This window comes from Perca flavescens, chromosome 9 (genome assembly GCF_004354835.1).
Source record: "Perca flavescens isolate YP-PL-M2 chromosome 9, PFLA_1.0, whole genome shotgun sequence".
Classification (NCBI taxonomy): Eukaryota; Metazoa; Chordata; class Actinopteri; order Perciformes; family Percidae; genus Perca; species Perca flavescens.
Window position 1 is genome coordinate 17,636,110 of NC_041339.1, and position 23,639 is coordinate 17,659,748.

Genomic DNA, 23,639 nt, shown 5'->3' on the forward strand with positions numbered 1-23,639 from the left:
TACAGCTTTTTAAAGAAAATACAGAAAACAGTATATTTAAAAAAAAAATAAGGCTAAACATCTGAAATCCTCTAAAAACTAGAATATATATTATTTTAGTATGCTAAAAACTACAACACATTCCAACCTGTTCACTATTAAGAGCTGTTTGAAATGTCCATAGAATTTTTTTTTTGATAACAACATTTGCCCCCGAGGAGTGAATTTCAATACTGTTTACTTTGAGCAGTAGACCTACAAGATAGCTGCCTGGATTCAGACCAAAATGTATTCTATCAAAATGCTGCTCCTATCAGTATTTCACCCTTCACTGTATAAGCATATTCTGTACATGAATTTGTGTTATCAAACAAACCCTGGCACATCAAGGAAGCTCATCTCGCCGAGAGGTTTTCTAAATAAATCAGCAGAATAAACACAGGCATCTTGAAAAACATGAACTGGTAAAGCATTACAAATCCCCGCCATTTTCTGAAACCGTACAGTCTTGACTTGGATGAAAAATGAGACGTCTGCTCTGAAACTGTGTTTATGGCATCAGGAATTGCTTCGAAATGAATTACTGGATGAATCACAGAAGACTTGTATCGTTCACAAGTTCAATGAGAAATATAAGAAGCCGCCTAGGCCAAGATTGAAAACTTCACTTACACATACCAGTATTGGCATATATGCATACTTTCATGCATATACATGCATACACATGCATGCATAATGTGAGAATGTGTATGAGTATGAATGTAAGTATTTACGTACTGTATGTGCGTGCTTATTATGTATGTATGTACAAAAGTTGACTACCATGCACAGGACACGAACACAGGTCTCCTGGGTGAAAGTCATCCACCCCAACCTTCTACCACTTACACACACACATACATGCATACAGTACATACATACAGTACAAACATACATACAGTACTAAGCACGCACATACATACTCAAGTATGCACATACATGCATACTTACAGTACACTAATATACCCTCATACACATTCCCACATTATGAATGTGTGTATGCATATATGTACATGCATGCAAAGTTATGTATGTATATGCATAAAAGTATGCATGTTGTGCAAGTGCTTAGAACCAGCAGTGTTTCCCATACATAGGTTCTTCTTGGGTGCCTCGCCCAGGTAGATTAAGACCTGCCCAGGTAGAAAAAAATCGGAATTACTTCTTTTTTTTTTGTCAATCAACGATGTATTTTAATAGTGCACACAGACCAGCGGCCTCCCATCCGGATTAACTGTACTGATAAACCGTAAAAACACAGCGACCTAACCGCTATGAAAGTGCCCCAAATGTCATTTCACAGAGTCTGGTTGTTCACCCTCTCCTCCGCTCAAGCATATCTTTATAATGGAGTTAACTAGAGCTAATCGGAGCTAATTGCTAACCGAGCATTTAGTTTGTCTCCCTGCACGTATCCATGAACTGTATTTATGGGCTCGAGCCCTAATAAAACCAAAGATTTTATTAAGTTGGCTGTAAAAATAAAACATTTGAAAAAACAAACAATGATCCATAACAACCAAAATGAACAATAAGTAACTTTAGGTAGCGTTAGTCTAATGTGATTTACCAGGAGTTAGGAGGAGACAGTGTTGAGATTTAAAAAAACATGTAACTTTTTGTATGGATCATAGTACAACATTTTGGCTTCAGGTAATTAGGTATTTTATCTGCTGAACCATTAAAGTTATTCAACAAACCAACCAGATGTAATTAACAAAGCACATCAAATGCTACAATTCATCTGTATCATCTAGCCAGATTTGTTTAATATCTAAATAGTTATTTCTTTCTAAATTATCTTTTAATGTTGTAGTCATTGTTTTCAATAAATAGTTAATAAACCTTTGTTTGACTAGTTTATTACTGAACCCAGCCATCACATCCTGCTCCACACACACCTCCACCGCAAGAAAATTCTCACCCTATGGGAAACACTGACTGGTATATATGTATGTGCAAGTGAAGTATTCCATTTTGGCCTAGGTGGCTTCTTAAACGGAAATCTGGTTGCAGTAATTTTCACTTATGACACACTTGTGTTACGATGCTAGAGGCAAGCCCTGAGCTAATGAACAGTGATGTTCCAAAGTACATTTAGAACACAAAATTGCCTAAAGCTGGAATTTAAAAACAACAACAACAAAATTAAACCTGTTTGTGTCACATCATTCGACACGGATAAAGAAACAAATGTGCACATTTTATGTTACAAATAAGCTATTTCTTATGATATCCAGTGTCTGAATATTCCTCCCCTCAACATTTCCAAATCTCGTAGCCACGCCGTGTATACTGTTGATAATCAAATCCTTTCATTACTCAAAGTTTCCAAAACACCTTGCTGCTGCTAGCATTTGGTGACATTTTGAGAAGATGAGGTGCTGGCTCGACTCCTATGTATAATTCATATCACAGCCATCAACAATTAACTTACAAAACACTGTGGTTGTTTGTACTACTTCCTGGCAGAGGAAGCATCTTCAACCACCGCTGAGCCAATGTGTTTACTCAGTGATTAGACCTGACCATATGCAACAGGTCCAAGTGTCAGACAGGATTATTTCCCTGTTTCATTTGCTCTGCATTTCATGCAATCCTACTGATATCACTTCTCACCTCCTATGGCAAAACACTCAGTCAAGCCCTTATGAAGCCATGCGATAAAGGCAGACAGTTTTTGTGTGTAGTTATTGTAATTCTTAGATTGACCACCTTTGGAGTGTTTGTTCTGCTCAGACATGCAAAGTAAGATAGAGAAGAAATAACAAACGCGGAGTTGAGAAATAGTTGTATGTGTAATTATTCCTTATACCCGCAATAACTTACACTAATATAATATACAAACAGAAGCTGCAAGCACAACATTTAAATGCCCTTTTAAGTTAATATGACAAACTTGTTAGCAATTGTTGCCTTTTTACACATCCAGCATATAAAGAGTAACATAGCATTCATTTGGAGTTTGTGTCTCCCTGATGGAAGTCTAATATTCACTCTTTTAGCTCTGTTTTGCTTTTCACCAACTGCCACCTACTCCTCTCCTATCAGGCTTAAAAGACAGATGTTTCCCTCGGCTAGTCACTAAGCTTTTCTCTCTGTTGTTTGATGAGGAGCAGGTAGCATAGGGTGAGTTTTTGGACATTGACAGAGCAATGCGAGTGAACCAAAACAGTTACTACAGAGCTGAGTGATTATTCTGTATATGTTTGTCACTACAAGCAACCCCTTTCCCATACAAGTAGTCATGCAATTCATTGTTAATATAAAAAAGATATAGTTGCTTTAAAGACATTGCGCTTAGCAATGCCCCTGTTGGAAAGCTTCCCTCAGGGTCAAACCAATATAACACATCCCAACTCACATGGCATGATATGGCCCAAAAAGGGACATTAAACTGACAAAATATGCCCGAAGAAAGACAGAGATAGGAAATGATGATAATAAAAAATAATAATAATAATAATAAAGAGTAATCTCTTATGGATACAAATGGCCAATAAATAGCATAAATCAAAAGCAATGGTCTCGCCAACAGTCTCTAAACGACTCAAATTTATCTCCATACTCCATACTCCTGACTTAAAAGAAAGAGAGAGGAGAGAAAACTGCTAAAAGGGAAACTGGAGAGGCCATTTAGTGATTTGAGCAGTGAAGCTTCTCCGCTGCCAAGGACATGTAAGAGAGACATAGAGACTGGGAGTGCCTCTCAATACATCAGATGTCAGGAGTGCTCCCACCCACTCAGACAAATGGATCTTGTTTTATAAAGCCCATAAGAGTTAGAGCAATCTCAGGTTGGTGAGCAAAACAAAATACAAAATCAAACGATCAAAAGGCCATATGAGTGCACAATTCACAATACTGAGTTACATTTTCATGTGTGAGGAGAAATGTCAAAATGATGTTTATGTTGAATAAAAGAAAATGACATGAAAGAAATGTAAATTTCCATCCTTCTGGGTTGTGGCAAAGCGAGGCAAAGAGCTGTGTACTGCGGCAAGCTCAGGCCTCTCCAAAGCCACTTATTCTGAGCATCTAGCTTGATTGTTAAAACGTTTCCCTCTTCTTTAATCAATGGAAACTCAACTACCTGATTCATGGAGCACTCTGGAGTATATAAATATCTTCTGACAAGCTTGACTGTGTTCTCCCCTGACCAGCTTCAGACCACCAGCCACTGCCCCCCAGCCCCCCAGTGTTCATATTATTCTCTTCTGTACTTCCTTATTTCTTTTCCTCCTCCCAAGCGTCTCTCGCTCTAGCTGTGTTTCGATCTATCTGTCTTTGCTCTGTAAATGTTTTCACAGTGGTAGTGGTAGTACGGCCTTCAGCTACAACTCTAATCACTCATTATTTAGAGGGACTGTGCAACTGCAACATAACCATTTCTGGGAGAAGATAAGGCTGGATAGATTAAATACACGGTTCAGTGTTGGAAGAAAGGACCGAGAAAATTAAAGGGAGGAAAAAGCCAAAAAGGGGAAAAAAAAACACAAAACCTTAATCATCAGTTGAAATGTATTTTTCAACATTTATTCTCATTACTTATCTTCTGGCAGCCTTTTTTTCTTTATCTCAACAATAGAGAAAATATTTATTCATTAATTATCATTACTGAACAGTAAATCTATGAAGATCTGGAGCGATTCTATAAGGTCTATAACAGAGGTGCCATGCCCAATTCTTTCATATGAAGGCCCAGAATGTAAACTTAGCACAAAAAGTAAGGACATTTGTGTTTGGTAGATTATTTCTCTGTGGTAACAATGCTTTTTGGCAATAAATCTTATACCGTTGGATAGCCTGTTTAGTTCCCTTTCAAATGGTGCCCCATTTGTAAGGAACATGCATTTGTTGGATGAGCAGCAGCGTTGAGTATGTGGGTTGCGCCCATGAAAGATTTGCCAAATCTTCTCTGCCAATGCCAAACAGGTTATTTGGCCATTGACTCATTTGGTGTTTGGTGGATTGGATGATTGAAGTTTGAAGAAACAAGACATATTGGCAATTTAACAATTTATTCATTCACAAACAGGAGCCTCAGTAGCGTGTGTCCTGCTGGTCACAAGCCTGGTTACACACTGCTGTGAGATGGCATCCCACTCTTCAACCAGCATTTGTCGCAAGTCAGCCAACGTGGTTGTATTGGTCACTCTGGCACAAACAGCACGCCCAAGCTGATCCCATAAGTGTTCAATGGGGTTGAGGTCAGGACTGCTGGCAGGCCATTCCATCCTCTCCACTCCAACATTCTGGAGGTAGTCTCTGATAAACCCCGCCCTGTGGAGCCGAGTGTTGTCATCTTGGAGGATAGAGTTTGGTCCCAGACTGTGGAGATATGGGATAGCCACTGGTTGCAGAATCTCATCTCTATATCTCTCTACATTGAGATTGCCTCCAATGATGAGCCTCATTTTTCCAGTGAGGGAGATGCTGCCCCACACCATCGCACTGCCTCCACCAAAAGGTGTTACTCTATCGGTGTAGCAATCAGCATAGCATTCTCCGGGTCTTCTCCACACTTTGACCCTATGATCCAACTGCCGTAGGCAGAATCATCCAATCCACCAAACAAGTCAATGGCAGAATAAGCTGTTTGGCATTGGCAGAGAAGATTTGGCAAATTTTTCATGGGCGTAACCCACATACTCAGCGCTGCTGCTCATCCCACAAATGCATGTTCCTTTCAAATGGGGCACCATTTGAAAGGGAACTAAACAAGCTTTCCAACGGTATAGGACTCATTGCCAAAAAGCATTGTTACCACAGAGAAATAATCTACCAAACACAAATTTCCTTACTTTTTGTGCTGGATGGAAGGCCACCGGCCAAAAATAAATGTTAAAGAATATCGTAATTTCTCGTAATTCTTCGTAGATAAAACTTACGCATGTAATTTAATAGGGAAGTTTAACAGCACTGTGCTTTACATTGCCGTAAAACTCAGATTAAGTAGTTTTTAGCTGCACAAAATGTACGTTTCATAGTCATTATGGTTAGGATTTTACAGCCCTTTCAAAATAAGAGGAGAATAAGCATGAGCATGTCAAATGCCATGGCGGGCCAAAACAAAGGGTGAACGGCACGTGCAAATTGGGCGGCCTTGGTCTACAATGTCAGAGGTGGAAACCACAATTTAGAAAAAGCGTTGTCATAAAGCATAAACACAGGCATTGGTCTACTTTTGACTTAACTCATGATCATCAGGCCAGTGGTGAGCATTCACTCCTCTAACTTTATAGTTTATAGTGTGTGTAGTATGTATTGTACTGCATAATCAGCCATGGTCACATTAGTCTCGCAATGCCACCTATCTAACAATACGGAATAATATCTAAACATTGTATTTTGTTAAATCAAAAAACGATGTCAAGATTATATTGAGTGATTAAGATGTTGAATGAGAAATAGGATGTAGACTAATACAATACTACTTACTTACAATTACTCAAGACTTTTAGAAACAAAAATACATAAGTCTCAAATTCTCAAAAGGCCTTGACTATTCCTGTCCTAACTGACAGTAATACCGGTATGTGCATATCTGTTCTCCAGTCTGCCATGTGACTGTATTGAGTGAATTGATTGTAAAGCCAGATGAGTCTATGAGTTGTGCTTATCAATGGACCCCATTAAACACTTGTCACCTCTGGGGAATTTCTTTGACCATGCAAGACATTGTCAGCAGACAGCAGTCTGACTAATCAATGACTGCTTAATTACATCTGGTGCAGAGTCCAGAGGTGCAGTAAAACAATATGCCCGCACTGCCAGTGTCATCTTTTGTAGAAACAGATGGTACTTTAGTCAGCGACATTGTGAGAATCCACCACACAAAAGAAGTTGGGACTTAGCTGAAAATGTCAACAGTTGGAGTGTGTGACGAAACAAATGTGACAAGACAAGATAAGAATGTCATTTGGATTTCACTCTAAAAAACAATTAGGCTTCTCTTATCACTTTCACGAATCTCTGCCTCTTGACACAATGCACAACAATAGGCCAAGATTTACGGTAATGTTTACAGATTAACAAAATCTTCTATTCTCTACCATGATTTTGCATTGTCCTTTGTAGTAAAAAGATGATCACAACAAGTAAAACTCTATTTGCATATGGGGTTTAATGAATTTGCATATTGCTCTTTACACAGTCAACTAAAGCAATATGTAAGGTTTGCTGTGACTTAAAAAAAAGTTCTTCCGTACCAAACACTACATAGTGGGGGTCATCATCATACTGTATGTTATCTTTGAGCAGAAACATAAAAAGGCTTTTAATGGTTTAAAATAACTCAGTGTCAGACCTGTTGGCTGAGACACCTACTGTATGTAAATCTGTGGGCCATCACTGCCTTGATCAGCACAGGGCTGACAACAAAGTGAATTAAGCCTCATCTAAATGTAAATGAGGTTTTATACCTTTGGCAAACAGCTTACATAACCACTGTCTATTTTAATAAACCAATTAGATTTTATTCTGTGCTATACTAACGCAACAAAATAAAACCTGTGCTTTAAAAAAAATGCACATGGGATGCAGATAGCTATCGACCAAAGGAAGGTAAAAAGGGGGGCACAAATGTCACTGAGTTATAGGTTTGCATAAATTTCAAATGAAAATGTCCGCTTGAAATATCGTGTTTCGGCCCTTCTATCTGGTTTCAGAGGAGTAAGATAGACATAGTCTGTCATGAAAGACCATTTCAGTAGAGAATGAGAAATACACATGTCTGTCTAACATGCAATACAAGACACAGGAGCTTACACACTACTCTCCAATTTCCTTCCTGTCACTGGTATCGCAGATATCAGACTGAATGCATGAGAAACAGCAGCTCATTTTATAAGCACTACTGATACTTCAGGTATGCACACTGTCTTATCAAGTGTGAATATGAGCACAAAATCTAGTGTAAAAACAATATGGCATACTCCTGGTTATATGAACCAATGTTTAGTAACTGTATGTACATATATCTCCTAATACAAACACCTCCACTGAAAAAAACACATTAATTCTACCAATATTGGACTATTACTGTATATAATATTAAAGCTTCACCTCAACTCAAATTAAGGCTGGGTGAAATGACCATATATATCGTCAAAACGATGTAAAAATGTCTATTGATATATTTTTCTAAATTGTTTCTATCATGATGTTGAAAAGCCAACGGCTGAAATGCGTTACGACAATATTGACGTCATTTGGACGATGCTTTCCATTCTGATCCTTTGATCCTAATTTTGCACTAAAGTTCTTAATAAAATGAGAAAATACTCAGTACTTTTGATTTGTCAAGTATTTAATTCATACCGGACTATACAAAAATAGGCTTTACCATGTGGTTATTTCACTAAAAAAAAACTATTTATTTATTGCATTACCAGAAAGCATGCTTGATATATACAGAACCTTTATCGTGATATTAAATTACCCATATCGGGATAGAAGATTTTGGCCATATCTCCCAGCCCTACCTCAAATGTAATAGAAAATATTTATAGCAACAAAAAAGAACAAGGGATACAAAGGCAACATTTCCACAGTTTCACCAATCTCAAGTCAAGTTTGTTTGAGTTATAGAATGTGACACAGCGACTCTTTTATAAGGGAAATCAGTGGTGAAAGATAATCACATGTGTTGTCCTGTTTATATTATGCCACCCTTACTTATTCCTCTCTTATTATTGTGTTTTTAAAAAAAAGTTTGTATCAATAGTTCATTACATCCTCATAAATCACATAAAAATACAGTATGTTTTTCAATTTGGCTAAAGATCTCCATACCTTATTAGTAAAAAATCCACAAATCTTTTAGAGCCATTTTTTGCAACAGAGGTGTGTGCGTTTATATAACAATGAGAGGATAATCACTTTAAGAAAGAATAATGTCAATGAACATGTTTGCAATAATTAGAAAACCATTAAGAGTATAATAACTGCTCGGTACAAGTAATCCAGGCATATACAGAGTATACTGTGAAAGAACCACAGTATCATAAACTAATTGATTGATTTCTTTAAAGTTGTAGTCTGTAAGATTTTCATCTAGTTAATTGTCTATTAATTTCCTATCTATCAAAGAATGAGTTAAAACAATGGTGATTGAGCATATGACCCACTAATGAAAGCGCTTGTATTTGCTGCTTTGCCAAGTAATACAATCTGTCTGGGGTGACTTTCCCGCCCTAAATTCAAATGCAGCACACAGTTAGTGACGCTTTTAACGTCAGTCACCAGGGGTTGGTCTGTAATGGTCTGCCACGTATGCCCAGGTGGAGCTTGTCACTGCCGATTATGCTGTTCCATTGTACTCAAAAATTAGGAACTTCCGACAAGGAAAGATACAAAGAAACGGTACATGAATCAGGCACCTACATTTTCATTACTGCTGACTCACAATGACCAACAGACAGAGAACGAAGACCGTCCAAAGCAAAATAAACAAAAAATAAACTGTCGTCCCTGTAATGAACCACCCTCTTTCCACGGAGTCGCTTTTCGGGACGGACATTACATCTTACCGCCAAAGCTGCCGCTAGAAACAACCTCACTCAATCTTACGGACTACAACTTTAAAGCAAGGCGGACAAAATCAGTAATGCTTAAATGAAACAGCAATAGGGCATTAATTTGACATTAGCTGGCAAACATCAATTCATCCCCCCATTCTAACTTTAGTAATCCATTTACTGGAAAGAGATTATTATCAATTCCATAAATCATTCAGGAGATACATCCGGAGCCAGAGACACTGGTATGTTAGCTGATCTCAGTGTGGAAGCTCAGCGCCCATTAATCAATGTCTGAGCTACTCTGGCCATGTCATCTGGGGAAAAAGGCAAATTTATAAAAAAGGAAATCACCACACTGATATCTCAGCACAATCCTCCTAATGTAACATATTCAAATCTTTACGCCCAGGCTTTATATATATATATATATATATATACACTCACCTTCATATCTAGTCTACTGTGTACAAAACTGTGGATTAGCATCCCCTATTTTCTTTTTTTCTTCCCTTTATATGCCAGATTGGTTTTCCTCATGTGAATTAATTAGTAGTAGGCCTAGGGCATGTAACAACTGTAAGAAAATGTATTTGCATTCTCTAACTTTCTAAAAATCAAATATATCAGAGATACAACATCATTGTAAAACTCTACTTTGGAAAACAACTCTGACAATGACACCAAGGACATCAGAAAGTAAACACATCTCACTCTGCAGAAACCAAAATGGGCTTGTCTGTGGAAATATGAAATCTGAATGCTATCTGAACCCAATCTCCACACATAGATTCTGTACCAGAGAGACCAGCTGATTCCCTGATTTACTTTGCCTACTTGGTGCGTGAGTGTGTGTGGGTCTAACCAGCTGATCTTGTCAGTGGTAAGAAAGTACTTTATTTTCATTGCCGTGTCATTCAGCTGTCAGAATAAAAGTGGCCAACAAAGGCTATTAACAAGTGACACTGGAGCATATTAATTTCATTTTACTGTATGCCTCGCTCCACCAAAAGAGATGGACAAGGTAACAGGTCGACCTTTTCAAGTGTACTTAACATATTTCTATTTTCAGCCACACTGGCCATAGAACAGGAAGAATATAGGTAGAAGGTTGCTGAAAAAAAAATAGCTCAAACAACACCTGCTCTCAATTCCCTACGCTGAGTTCTAGTTATTCATAATAAAGATTTTAAGAGCCTTGCCCTTGTCTATAAATCTTTATATGGATTGTCCCTGATTATACTGTTGCCAAGATATGTCAAAGTCTCGATAGAGCTCTGATACACAGACTCACAGTTAGTTGCTATTTCCAAAATCTCAGACAATTATATATGCTGAAGATGCTTTTAGCTTTTGTACCTATACCCTTGAATAGTCTAATACTCTTGGTAATATAAAGCATTTGTAATTCATCTATGAAAGGTTATACATACTGTAAACAGTTTTTATTAGTTAATAGAAATAGTGAAAGTAGTAGTACTAGTAGTGGTAGAGGTAGTAGTATTAGTGCTGGCCTATATCTTAATTCAAAAATGTTAATAGAGTTAGCTGTGAAAGTGGGAAAGCATGTCAAAGATAGGAAGCCTGGTATGAGAAAGCTCTAATTCCAACTGATTTCTTGTTTATTCTCATACTATAAAAATACGCCACATCTGATTAACAAAGATTGTGGGGTGGAACATACAGTAGCCTACTTGTTGCTTATAAATAAGATGGTACTAATCCATGCAAAGATTTAAAAGCCTTAATATCAGCTCTACTTTTAATAGGCAGCCAATGCAATGCAAAGGCTAACATTTATTTGATCTAAATGTAATGACAATTCTAGCAGCATTTTGAACAAGGCTGGAGAAGGTGGCATTATAATAATCCAGTTTTGATCAAACAAAGGCAGCTCTGTATCAGCTACAGTACTGACGGGATGTTATGGATTCTAGTTGTGAGGGCAGTTTTTATAATATTAGATGAGGAACAGAGAGGAAATATATGCTACAAAATTGTATAGAAATTAAGGGATCTGACTGAAGGGGTATCAGCCTTATTTGTGTTGGAAGAGACATGGAAACTTTTTTGGTCATTTTGTAGTTTGGAGTCAAATATGTTACATACAATACAGTACATGTCACAATACATAACAAACTGATCATAATGTTGTTGCACATTCAAGGTTTTCCAAGAATAGCTCCAGGATTCCAACATGCATAGGGATGTCTATAGTTAGGTTAAAGGATTTGTTAATGTGTGGATTGAATTTTGTGACTGACAAGCCAAAGCCTGATCTATAAAATCCAACATACTGTTTGTATAATATCCACCTGTATAGTGGATGTGTTTGCTGTCTTGGTGTGAAGGAGGGCCCATACAAAACCCTGCACTAGAGCTTGTAATTATTTGCAGCCACCACTGACCATAGCAGTGACGCTCAATTCAAAATAAAGTTGTCACTGACACGAAAAAAACAAACAAACATTTCATGGATTAACACTTTAACTCCCACCTTTTTATTTTTTTTTATTTTAACTGATTTGCCATTTTTAAAGTTTACTACTTACCACTTTCAAAGCACGCATCAAAAACCAGATGTCCTTTTCGCGGAGCTCCTGAATAACCTGGTGGGCTCACCATCAGTTTGTTCACATTTCCCACCAAGGCATCCTCTCCTCCAGTGTCACTGCCTGAAGAACAAGTGCAATATGCAAGTATAAGATGAGTCTCACTTTATGCAAAGGTGTGTTCAGTAAGCCCTTTATAACTTCATTTAAGGGTGTGATCCCTTAGCTTGTAGATAAATAAAACAGTCTCTCATCCAGAATAACAGTCATGGATTGTTAAACCTTAAAGTAAAAACACACAGTATGCCGCCATGCCAGGCCTTATAACACCACTAAACTCAAATTATGGGTAAAACAATTATATAAATTATTTCAAAGTTAAATGTTGCTCTCCTGTAATAGTGATGTACACATAACATATTTCTAAGAGTGAGTTGTGTCGACTTTAAACTGTAAACAAAACAGTTGGTCTGCAGTGCATTTATTTAACACAAATAAACAAAGCATAGGTTGAAATAAATCTTTATTTTTGTGTTTGCAGCACAAATGGACAATATAAACAATGTTGCTTAAAAGGTGTGGCTTTGTTTGCTGTTTTTGCATCATAAAAAAGTAAAAGCTGTACCTTTTATTTTGCAACCATTTTTTATTACCATTATATGCACATTAAAAACCCAAATACTGTATAGTTTGCATTATAGTGAGCAACACAAGATATCGCAAACTTGGATTTTGTCTAAGATTATATGTAATGATATATTCATTATGTTATGGTCCATTCTGTGCTATGTGTTTACTGTCAATACAGGGCTGCTTACCATAAATTTCGCGGATTATGGCTTTAATATAAAATTTTAACGGACAAAAAACTAATTCCAGTAGTACCGACAGCTATCTTATTAGCTACACAGCAGTTGGCAGGAGCAACTATCCCTGACACCTAGCTAGCTAGCAGATACCCACATAGCCACTACACCTACAATAACTTTAACGTTACTGCTCGCCCTCCCAAAGTGAAATGGTTACGTTAACATGCCAGCAGTTTTGTAAATTATTTCCGTGAGGTGCATTTCCAGCATACAGTTAGTTGTATGGCTTGCTATCGTCTGTAGCAGCAATGCTAGCTCATAACATACACAACGTGACATGGCTCTTGTTTACATCCCTGTACCTTCTAGCTAGCTATAGCAGGTTAGCGCACTTCACGTTAGCGTCAATATAAAGACACGGAGCAAGCGCGAAACATGCAGTTATTATATGTCAGACAACTGGGCATCAACAGCGTCCTTTTGCTCGTATAGCAATGAAGAAGAAACAAGGTACGGTTCATATTTACACACCAGTCTCGACGTCTCTAACAGTACTCTCCTCCATCTTCCTTTCCATCCTGTTACAGAGCAACCGACGCTCCAAGTGTGTTACCACGGCAACGGAGCAGGAGGAAGAGGGAGAGGTGCCGTCATGTCCAGCAGGACACCGCTGCAGAAACATCACATCAGTTTGCAGATGCAGTGCATATAGGTAAACTAAGCCAAGTTAAATTATATGTAGTAAAAATACCAGAATATTAAGAGACACTTATTTTGATTTGGTAGCCTACTGTTGAATTCTGAACTTATATCTAAGTAGGCTACACAAACCATTAACTTCCCGTCAATCTTGAAAAAAACACGTTTTTGACGTCTTTTTGCTTTTTCCAACGTTTTAAATTGTAAAATTTTTCTTCTACACATTTTCAGCGCTTATTTCTACATCCCATATTTTCTGATCTTATATATATATATACAAAAATTGAAAACGGGTCAATGTGACCCGAAGTCAACACAAGGTATAGGCCTAAATACAGTACAGCAAACAAATGAGCAAAAACATGCATCTCAGAAATGCTAATCAAACTCGTTTTCTGTAGTGCTAAATTCTACTGTCAAGTATCAGGAAAACCTTAGTCTTAAAGATAGTCTATAATTCAGATTTTGTCTCCGTCTGAAAACAAACCAAAAATCCCAAAATGTAGCCTACAGAATTGACACTTAATATTGTTATTATGATTAGGGAAAATCTTCATATATGCCAATGTGAAACATAGTACACTTACGACATTCACATTCAGCAGGCAACACTAAACTAGCAATGACTCCCATTACACCTCTAAACTGTAATCAGTATATCGTACACGCCTCAGTTTTATTACAACCATACCTGCATTTTTAATAGTATTTTCACAGAAGAAAGCCAATCATTGCAGGCAGCAGCCAGAGATTCGGTATTATCCTGCAGATTGATTAAAGCTGGAGGTTTTCTAGACAATTGGAGCATAGATGTCATCAAGGCCAATCAAGCCTGGCCCTATTCCTTTCCCATTACAAAGGCTGCACCTGATTAAGTACATCAAATGAGCAGTCGCACAGCTCCTGGAGCAAAAGGCATACAGGCTGCTGCTAATTTTCAGGTTATAAGCTGCGTGTAACAGGACCAAATGAATAAGACCAGGGAGATGGCAATGATTTTTCTCTCTGTGTGATCTGTATTTGATGGCAAGCATCAACAGGCCGCTGAGTAGATAGGTCGGACTGATTATTTCTCAGATGACAGGAAGAGAATACAGAGCTGCTGTATAATATTTTGTTAAAATTGAAAATTGAAAAGCTGTCCTCCATGCTATGTCATTGCTTTAACACTATGCCAATTAAAGAACTCAATGGTGGTACAATCACTCATTTTCAAGAGGGAGATTGAAATTGAATTATGGAGCATGACAAGAATGAATTAGATACACTACATGTTTCCCTTGTTTCTCAGATCTTATCAAATAGAGAGACTGCATGGGAGCAGTTGAATTTACTGCAAGACCCTGGCTTGTCTCTGCCAGAGTTGGAGCACTTGAGATACTGTTGGTAACCTGATCTTATGGCTGAAACACACATTTGGTTGTTGGCTTGTAAAAGACAGAATATGAGCATTATCATTGCATAACATGACAAGATCTGACATTTTTGTCCTAAGCTGTGACACTGTTAACTTAAAAGGGGCACTGAAATGAAGGTCACTAAAAAACAACAACATATAATTAAAGGTGCTGTAGGTAGGATTGCGAAGATCCAGGACTTAGCCAAAAAGTGTGAACATTGACAACTTCTCAGTCATTCAACTTCAGTCTCATAACAACAAAAGTATCTGTGTCTTGATGGCTTTCCTTTTCTTTTAAAGCTCTATATTCTATATTGGCGTGTCCTCCTTTAAAACAAGTGTGAAGGGGGGAAAAAAAGCAACACTTTCAACAATAACCCATACATTCTGCCAAAGTAACATGATTGCAAACAGTTTTGTGTCATGGTGTCTGCCAAGTGCAGCAATGATTTAATGAACATCCATCACTGGAAAACAGGATAACATGAAATAGAAGTACGGTCGACACTGTGGTCTCTTAAATTTTAATTATCTCTCAGGAGAGTGTATTTTTACATGCTTATCAAAACATTTTTGATCTCTAATGATTTGCGAACATATTAATGTGCTTCACATGTAGACATCCCTGTCATGGTTAAATACAGGATCTACATTAAGAAATGGTGGCTATTTTAAGCGTGGGTAGCTATTGACTGGAGGACACAGCGCACCATCACAATCTCGTGCAGAACATGTCAGAAACCCCTTGGGGAAACGGTAGCTTTGGCACAGCAAAAGTATTTTAAGCCTTGCTTTTCATTCTTTCAGAAAAATACGTTTTCTTCTAAACTGTGAAATGATCAAATAAGTGTTTGTAGCTCAGTACCATAAATGAAAGAAGAAAAAAAAATGGTGTTTATGTTTCCAGCCTGAAGCTCATTATGTATGTGTGTGTGTGTGTGTGTGTGTGTGTGTGTGTGTGTGTGTGTGTGTGTGTGTGTGTGTGTGTGACGGGGGAGCAAACATCTATGTTTTTGTATTTGTATTCCAGCAAGTACAGGGAAACCCTTTTGACTGTGGCCAGCTGAGGACTTTCACACATAAAGTACATCATCAATGAAGAAGGAAGTCATGCAAAAATCAAAACAAAGGGCACTAGTGGCAGTGAGTTGAAGATGGGTGGTTGTGAGGAGCGGGGAGTGGGGGGGGCAGAGACCAGCCGGCAGTACACAGAGAATCACTATGGTGACAGCAATCAGGGGGCTCAGGGGAGTGAGGGCTTGGTCAGAGAGAAAGGCTTGAGAGGCAGCTGACTGAGGAATCAGCCCTCACTCCACTCTGGATGATTCAACTGACAGCTCCCCCCCTCAGTGCTCTGCCAGACCAGCCTTCCCCAGAGACCACGGGCTTTACAGAACAGGGATGTGGCTAGCAGCCCTTTTCCGAGAAAAAAAAAAATGGAATTGAAGCCAAGACAGCAAAACATTGCTAAAACACAGTGATGTCGTTGATGATACTTTCACATATCCTGCTACTGACGAAAATGTAAAAAGAGGAAAAAATGCGCTAATTTAAAACATGTAAACAATATTATATGCCACATCCTCGCTAAGTGCGAGTCTCTCCCCATATTTTTCCTTTTCCTGTTTTACATAAACACCCGTTAAAACTAACAGTTTGCTAACACATCCTCTGCTTTGTACCCTCTCTTCTCTCTTTTTCCGTCACTTCCTCTGTCTCTCCGTCCCTTTCTCCCTCCCTCTCTGCTATGCTGGACAGTGTCCACCTAAACAGATGGTTCAGTGTCAATAGGCTGCTATTGACTGGCCGCTCTCCCCACTCTGATCCAAGACAGCAAAAAGCACATTCAAACCACTCGGAATAAATCTGTTGCCACACTGATGGAGCCGCGAGTAAGACACCACTAAGATTAGCATTAGTGAAGAGGATGGCGATCCCAATCACTCTCTCAGCATCATTTTCATAGAACATTTTGTGTTCCGTTATTTTCTCCTCAAGCATAGGCTTGAATTTCATAACCATGTTTGACTTACGTGCAGATATACAACACTGTGAGTCATACTCTCTCATCTCTCAAGTGTTATCGACTGAAACCAAAAATGTAGTGAATCATATCCTTGGCACAAGTCTCCCTAATCTTTTTTTTTTTCCTTGTTTACTTGTTCCGAAGTTGGGATCTCCTGCCATGCCTGTGACTAGCTGCTTCGTCATCTCTGGGCCACACCCTGCTGAGGAAAGGACAACAACCTGACCTTGATGCTCACATCAGCCCAACCTTCACTTTCTTTCTTCTTCTGCCTGTAACTGAGAGGTAGCATTTATTTCCACTCTCTTTAGTAGCTTTATTACATTCCATTACTATACATGTACCTCACAGAAACACCTCCAAGGAAGTGCTGAATTATTTCCTTCCCAAATATCTTCGATGGTCCTTTTCCACTCCTGAATCCATAATTAATAGCCATAATGAGATAACAGAACCGAAGAATATTAGTCATCACACACCCTCTAACAAATCCCCTTATCCCTGTCTATAAGTTTCATCTGGTCAGGTAGTGAGAGCTGCTGTATTAGGTGCAAGTGTTTCTTCAACATTTATAGCTGTGTGTTATAGACTCACTGAAGAGAGGAAAATCCAAAAGATAAGGAGTGGCACGGAGAGGAAGGGATGTGGCAGCGATGGTGTCGCTGTTGCTAGAACAGTCTTCCCACCTTGAATCCACAATTAATAGCCATAATAAGATAACAGAACCGAAGAATATTAGTCCTCACACACACCCTAACCGATCCCCTTATCCCTGTCTGTAAGTTTCATCTGGTCATATAATGAGAGCTGCTATATTACGTGCAAGCGTTTCTTCACCATCTATAGCTGTGTGTTATAGACTCACTGAAGAGAGGAAAATCCAAAAGATAGGAGTGGCACGGAGAGGAAGGGATGTGGCAGCGATGGTGTCGCTGTTGCTAGAACAGTCTTCCCACCTTGTGGTAGCACAGTGAACTGTAGCTGCATCAATGCGTGAGCAAAAGGAGGAGGAGAGAGAGAAAGAGAGAGAGAGATGCAGAGAGAGATGGAGTGAGAGCAAAGGAGCGAGCTAGAGGGAGTGATACAGTGAGAGAAAAAAAGAAAGAGAGAGAGAGAGAGAGAGAGAGCGAGCAAAAGGGAGGGGAGTTTAAACTAAGTGCTATGTTTTGGGACAGGCTAATCTGCTAGCGAGCAGTGTGAGGATCGGAGCGTATTGTGTGAGCCAGTGTGCGGGGGACAGATAAGGGAGCCAGCCAGCCCGCCAGCCCGACCCACCGACCGCCTGACTGCCTGTTTTAATGTGCTGACTCTGGGGAGATTTAAAAAAAAAAAAAAGCAGCATATTGACTCCTTAGACTTGTGCGGAGACCCTGGGCACAAACGCCACCACTACAGCCACAGTCAGCAGAGGTGCATCCAAAGACAGGAGAGAAAGAAATTAAAGAGCACTGAAAAATCACAACTCCAAAATCTGAAAATTTAAGAGGATTTTTTTTTTTTTTCTATCCCCCTCTTTTTTCAATTGATTTGATTTTTTTTCTTTCTTTTTTGTGTTCCCGGGACTGACTCCCAGCCGTAGAGAAGAAAAAGAGGAGCAAAGAACTGAAGAGAATCTGAAAATAAAAAGGACAGAACGAAAAAAGCAGCGAATCTAAAGATGTTCGAAATAAGCCGAACACTCAACGCCGCTTTGTTGAGCAATGAGGTAAAGAGATTTGGATTTGCTTCTTTCTCTGCACTTCACCTGTGCATGTCTGCCGCCAACCATTGTGTCATGTGTGTTATTGGATGTCCGTGCGTGTGCGTGTCTGTACACTTCTGTATGCTCATAGCCAGAAGACAGAGGGGATGATTGATAACAGCAGCTGTTTATTACATTTCCCCGGCACCATTGTCGGTACGGAGAAAAAGGGACTGCACCGCTTCTCACACTCATCCTTGCTTGTAAAAATAAATGGAGAGCTAGTGCCTAGACTTTATATCCTCCTATTGTAACAAAACCAAGGTAGCTATCAACACCTTCCAACATAGGCTTGCTCGTGAAATTGCCCACCTGGGGCTAAAATTGTGTGTGCCTTCACGTACAGTATGTATGTAAATACGAGTGTGTATGTATGGGTGTGTGTTCACACATGCATTTGTGTGAGAGCAAAGTGTTCTGTAATCCCCCTCTACCTCCTCTTTCTTCATGTGCCCCCCCCCCCACTCCCCACTCCCTCTTCTGTCCTTTACCATTCTCACCGTCCTTCCTCCCTGCTGTTATCTGTTCTCCTTCTCTCCTCTCACACCCCTTCCCTCTTTCTTTTTTTCCTCTCTCTCTCGCTCTCTCTCTCTCTCCCTCCCTCTCTTGCCCTCTCTCTCTCTTCCCCTCTCCTCCTGTGTCTGTGTATGAGTGTGTGTGTTCTGTGAGCAGCATCTCAAGATGATGGCGAGGTACGGGCAGCTCTCGGGACTAGCAGCCAGTGGCGTGGGCTCCGTCCCCGAGACGCACTCGCCGCTATTTCCCAGGGATCTCCTGTCATCGCCAGCCCAGATGGGCTACAGGTCACCCCTGGTAAGAGGATAGACAGACTAATATATCAATATATCTCTTTAATGAACACAGGCAAGCATATTACCAAGAAAAGAAACAGAAAAAGAAGAACGTGGCAGTTAGTGTATGTGAATCTGTGTGTGTGTGTGTGTGTGTGTGTGTGTGTGTGTGTGTGTGAGGAAAAGAGTAAAGTGGCAGAAAGAGAGCAAATCAATTGTGGGATTCTGCCTGTATTCCCAATGGATAGTATTAGTAAATATTTACATTGTTATGTTTGTTCAATTATGGACGCCTACTCTGTCTTTAGCCTCTGCCAGTCAGACTGTTATCAGGGGAATTTGAGGTGTTTGTGTCTGTGTGCATGCATGTGTGTGCGTGTGTGTTTGTGTGGGTAATCTACTTGTAGTATTTTGTGAATTCTGTTAGCGCATGTGCAGTATTTGCATTTAATGTTTGCATTTGATGGTGAATTATCTTTCATAGTAAATTAATGAATAGATTCTAGCAATCCACCTCTACCATTTTGAACTTTATAGAACATCCTTGAAAAGGAAAGATTATTTTTTCAACACCCGTAGGCGATGTAACAGTTGTATAAGATTACATATTTCAAATGATATTTGATCATAACTATCAATCCAATCAATTCCAATTAACATCTGACAAGTCACATTAGCAGAGGAACCACTAACGCTGTAAATAGATGGGATACGTTGCACTGGAGACAACATTACTCTGCCATTTACATAGAAAGATTACTTCAAGGTAAAGGAAATGAGAGAGAAAAAGGGGCATGAGAAAACCCTGAGCGTTTAGGCAAAAGCGTTGTAAGAAAATCCCTGACTCGCCGCATTAAAGCGACATGAAGCTGTGGGTGTCTAATCCGCTGTGGGCTCTTCATTGGTTCGGCTCCCCTTCAAACTGGCTCAGATCCACACCCCAGAGCCTCCCGGAAGCCTTCATAACCCACTGTCATGCTGCTGACTGTACCCAGGGGTTTCCGTCAACTGTATGCAAATGCGCGGCGAGGATAAGTGGTGAAATACGTTCTGTGAGGAGTTGGGCTTCAAAAAAATTTTCGCTTTGAATTCTTACACGAGTTCAAAGACGTCTGTCCAGTGTTTTGTTGTTATTGTTACACAGCACACAAAATGCCTGTTTTCCACTGCCCGTTTTGACTCACAACAGTGTTATCTGCTGTTTGCATAAAGCTGCTGGACCACAAATTATTTGTTGAAACCAGTGGAACTAATTAGCTACATTTATTATATAAATATAGTGTCCGTGTTGACATATTTTGATGCTTCTTATCGGTTTTGTATTAAGATGCATTTTAAAAAAGTGGAGTAACTGAATTTGAGGCGATTGTCTAACCAGCCAATTCCAGGTTGAAACATGATGGCCAGTTGATGAGTTTTAAATTACATTGAATTTAACATTTATAAAGTATAAATGAAGGAAGAAAAAGTACAGACAAAATGAATTCATGAGTGACTATAAGGTCCTCATTATACGCAGTTACATTTCTGGTAAAATTGGTGATTTTGCGAATTTTGTCATAAATGTGATGCTGGTGATGAGGCATGTTCCGTGTGTGTGTGTGTGTGTGTGTGTGTGTGTGTGTGTGTGTGTGTGTGTGTGTGTGTGTGTGTGTGTGTGTGTGTGTGTGTCTAAGCAAGTGTGTGGGCGAGTGTGTGGAAGCGCGTATGCTTGTGTAAGTATTTTAATGTGTGTGTGTGTGTGTGTGTGTGTGTGTGTGTGTGTGTGTGTGTGTGTGTGTGTGTGTGTGTGTGTGTGTGTATGCGCACGCATGATTACCCTGGTTAAGAAAGACCATCGTTATAGTGATTAATGTTGCCTTCATTAAGCACAGCAACATCATTTGCATACATTAGATAAATGTGCTGGAAGATTCTGGTGGCTTTGGTGTGTAAAGCCTCAAAAGCAGCATCGCATCTTTTACCTTGGGGATATCAAACGGAAATACAATTCTATACCGGCAGCACAACATTGCTCCGTATATTAAAAATGGAGTAAATACTTCACATTCTTTTACAATATTACCATTCAAAGTTAAGACTGTATTTCTATTTAATGCTCCACTGCATTAAATGAGTGCCTTGATAAATGAATAAATAGCTAAATGGTTTCGTCCTCCAACACACTATACGCCTGCAGCAAAGTTTACCATCACTGGTAACAATGTGTTCAGTTTGTTCAGAGCATTTTGTGTGTGTGTGTGCATGTTCTCAGTAGTGCATCTTTCCAGCTGTAGGACAGTGCGTTTAAAAGAGCATTCAAAAAATGTTATTCTGAAATTCAGAACGCAAGCACACGGAGGAGAGATTCGGCCTGCAATTAATCAAATAGACTGATATTATTCTGTTTAAATTTGAGCATCAGTATCAGTTTACAGCATTAAGATGACCAGGCAATTAAAAAAACATGTGAGCAAAAACTAAATTGCTAATTATTCCATAGTTCAGTCACTGAGATCTAATTTTCAAAAGCCAAGATCTAAAAACCTGCAGTGCGCCGTGCTTCAGAGCTGAATGCTGTTAATTTGTAGAAAGCTCCACTGATTACCCACTGCAGGCAGCTGCCGTTCTCTATGTGACACAAGGTTTTGTTTGACAACTCCAATCTTTTCTGTTTCAACATTTAAAAAAAAAACTAAAAAAACGAGGGTTGCATTTCGAACCTGCCTGAAGAGGTTCATCATCAGCACAACAACAAACAGGCAAAGGAGGAAGAAGAAGAGAGAGGGGCAAATGGGACAGACGCTGGCAAACGTGTGTAGCTACAGTATATTAGCAGCCAGGAGATAGTTAGAGGTCATCTCTATTTCATAACAATGATTAGCTCCTTCCATCTGCCGCTTGCTGCACTTCCCCTTTCCTTGATTGCTGTGTTCTCTACATCCAGGAAATTAGTTCATTTATGCTCCACAACCCTGCCGCCAGTGAGGCACAAACAGGTGCAGCAGACTGAACGATGCCACAGAGGGAAAGAGACGCTCATAGTGAGAAAAACAGAGAGATGGAGATATGTGCAAAATACAACAGCCCTGACACTAGACAATTGTACCATAAGTACAATGGTGGTTGATCGATGCAGGACTGACAAAAACAAATGTGGTCTAATATTTTTAACATCAATCATTAAGTGACCTGCCAAGGGATTCAAAACTGCCAATATAGCCTTTATATCATTCTTATATACCATTCATACCATTTGTTTTTTTAACTGCATTCACAGCAGAAAATAACAAGAGTTGATATATTTCAGTGTTCAGTGTAGCTTTTTAGCTTATGGTAGTAGAAAAACACTACCACAACCAAAAACACATGCTATTCAGCCATATCATCCCTATAGCATATATCAGACTGGAGCGGATTATGACCACACCGTATCATAGATTTACATGCAACATCATACGAACACAGACTGTGCAGCTTTGTGTCTGTCTGTAGATCATGTCATGAGCATGCATGTGGTGTGTCAGTTTCGAGGAACACAGAGAGGCTAAGAGACACTGCAAGGGGGGCCTGGAGGGTTCTCCGATTTGTTGGAAGAGCTGCGTGTGTGTGTGTGTGTGTGTGTGTGTGTGTGTGTGTGTGTGGGCCACCAGTACTGCAGGGAGGGCCTAGAGATCAGCAGCTGAGCCTGTGTCCCGCTGGGAGCCATCACTGCAGAATGGAGCAGGTGTCTGCAGGCTCTCTCACACTCACACACACACACACACAACCTATTTTTCATACCCATCGCCTTGGAAGATAAGACATAAAAAAAGGCTTGCGATGTGATCCATAAACAATAGTCTAACAACAGAATAGCTTGATGCAACAACACGAGCGCCCACGCCCAACCAAAGGTCACCTTTCTGTGTTCAGGTACTTTGACCTGGAAGTAATAGCCTGTAATTTCACCTACATAATGGCAGTGGCAGGGCCCAGGGTTTCTGAGTAGAGTCTGTGCACCACTGAATGTGTCTTGGCGCTCATGACCAAACAGCAGTAACACACTGATCATGTCACAAACACAGAGAGATTTGTATAGGAGATGGGGGAAGAGCACAGCAC

The 23,639-nt window shown here is 39.5% G+C and overlaps 2 protein-coding genes across 5 annotated transcripts in view; one reads left to right on the forward strand and one right to left on the reverse strand.

The window, feature by feature from the left end:
• agbl4 (AGBL carboxypeptidase 4) overlaps positions 1-23,639 on the reverse strand; it is a 449,873-nt gene that overhangs the window by 297,052 nt on the left and 129,182 nt on the right. For 2 of the 3 annotated variants that reach the window (XM_028588571.1, XM_028588573.1), the window contains one exon: positions 12,092-12,214. In XM_028588571.1, coding sequence (XP_028444372.1) covers positions 12,092-12,214 — 123 coding nt within the window. Of the gene's footprint in view, positions 1-12,091; positions 12,215-13,431; positions 13,545-23,639 lie in introns of those variants that run through there. The other variant, XM_028588572.1, reaches the window with a different exon arrangement.
• Positions 13,449-23,639, forward strand: part of elavl4 (ELAV like neuron-specific RNA binding protein 4) — an 84,607-nt gene continuing 74,416 nt past the window's right edge. The window contains exons 1-2 of one of the 2 annotated variants that reach the window (XM_028588578.1): positions 13,449-13,612; positions 17,169-17,309. The gene's annotated coding sequence lies outside the window, so the exon portion shown is untranslated. The remainder of the gene's footprint in view (positions 13,613-17,168; positions 17,310-23,639) is intronic. The other variant, XM_028588579.1, reaches the window with a different exon arrangement.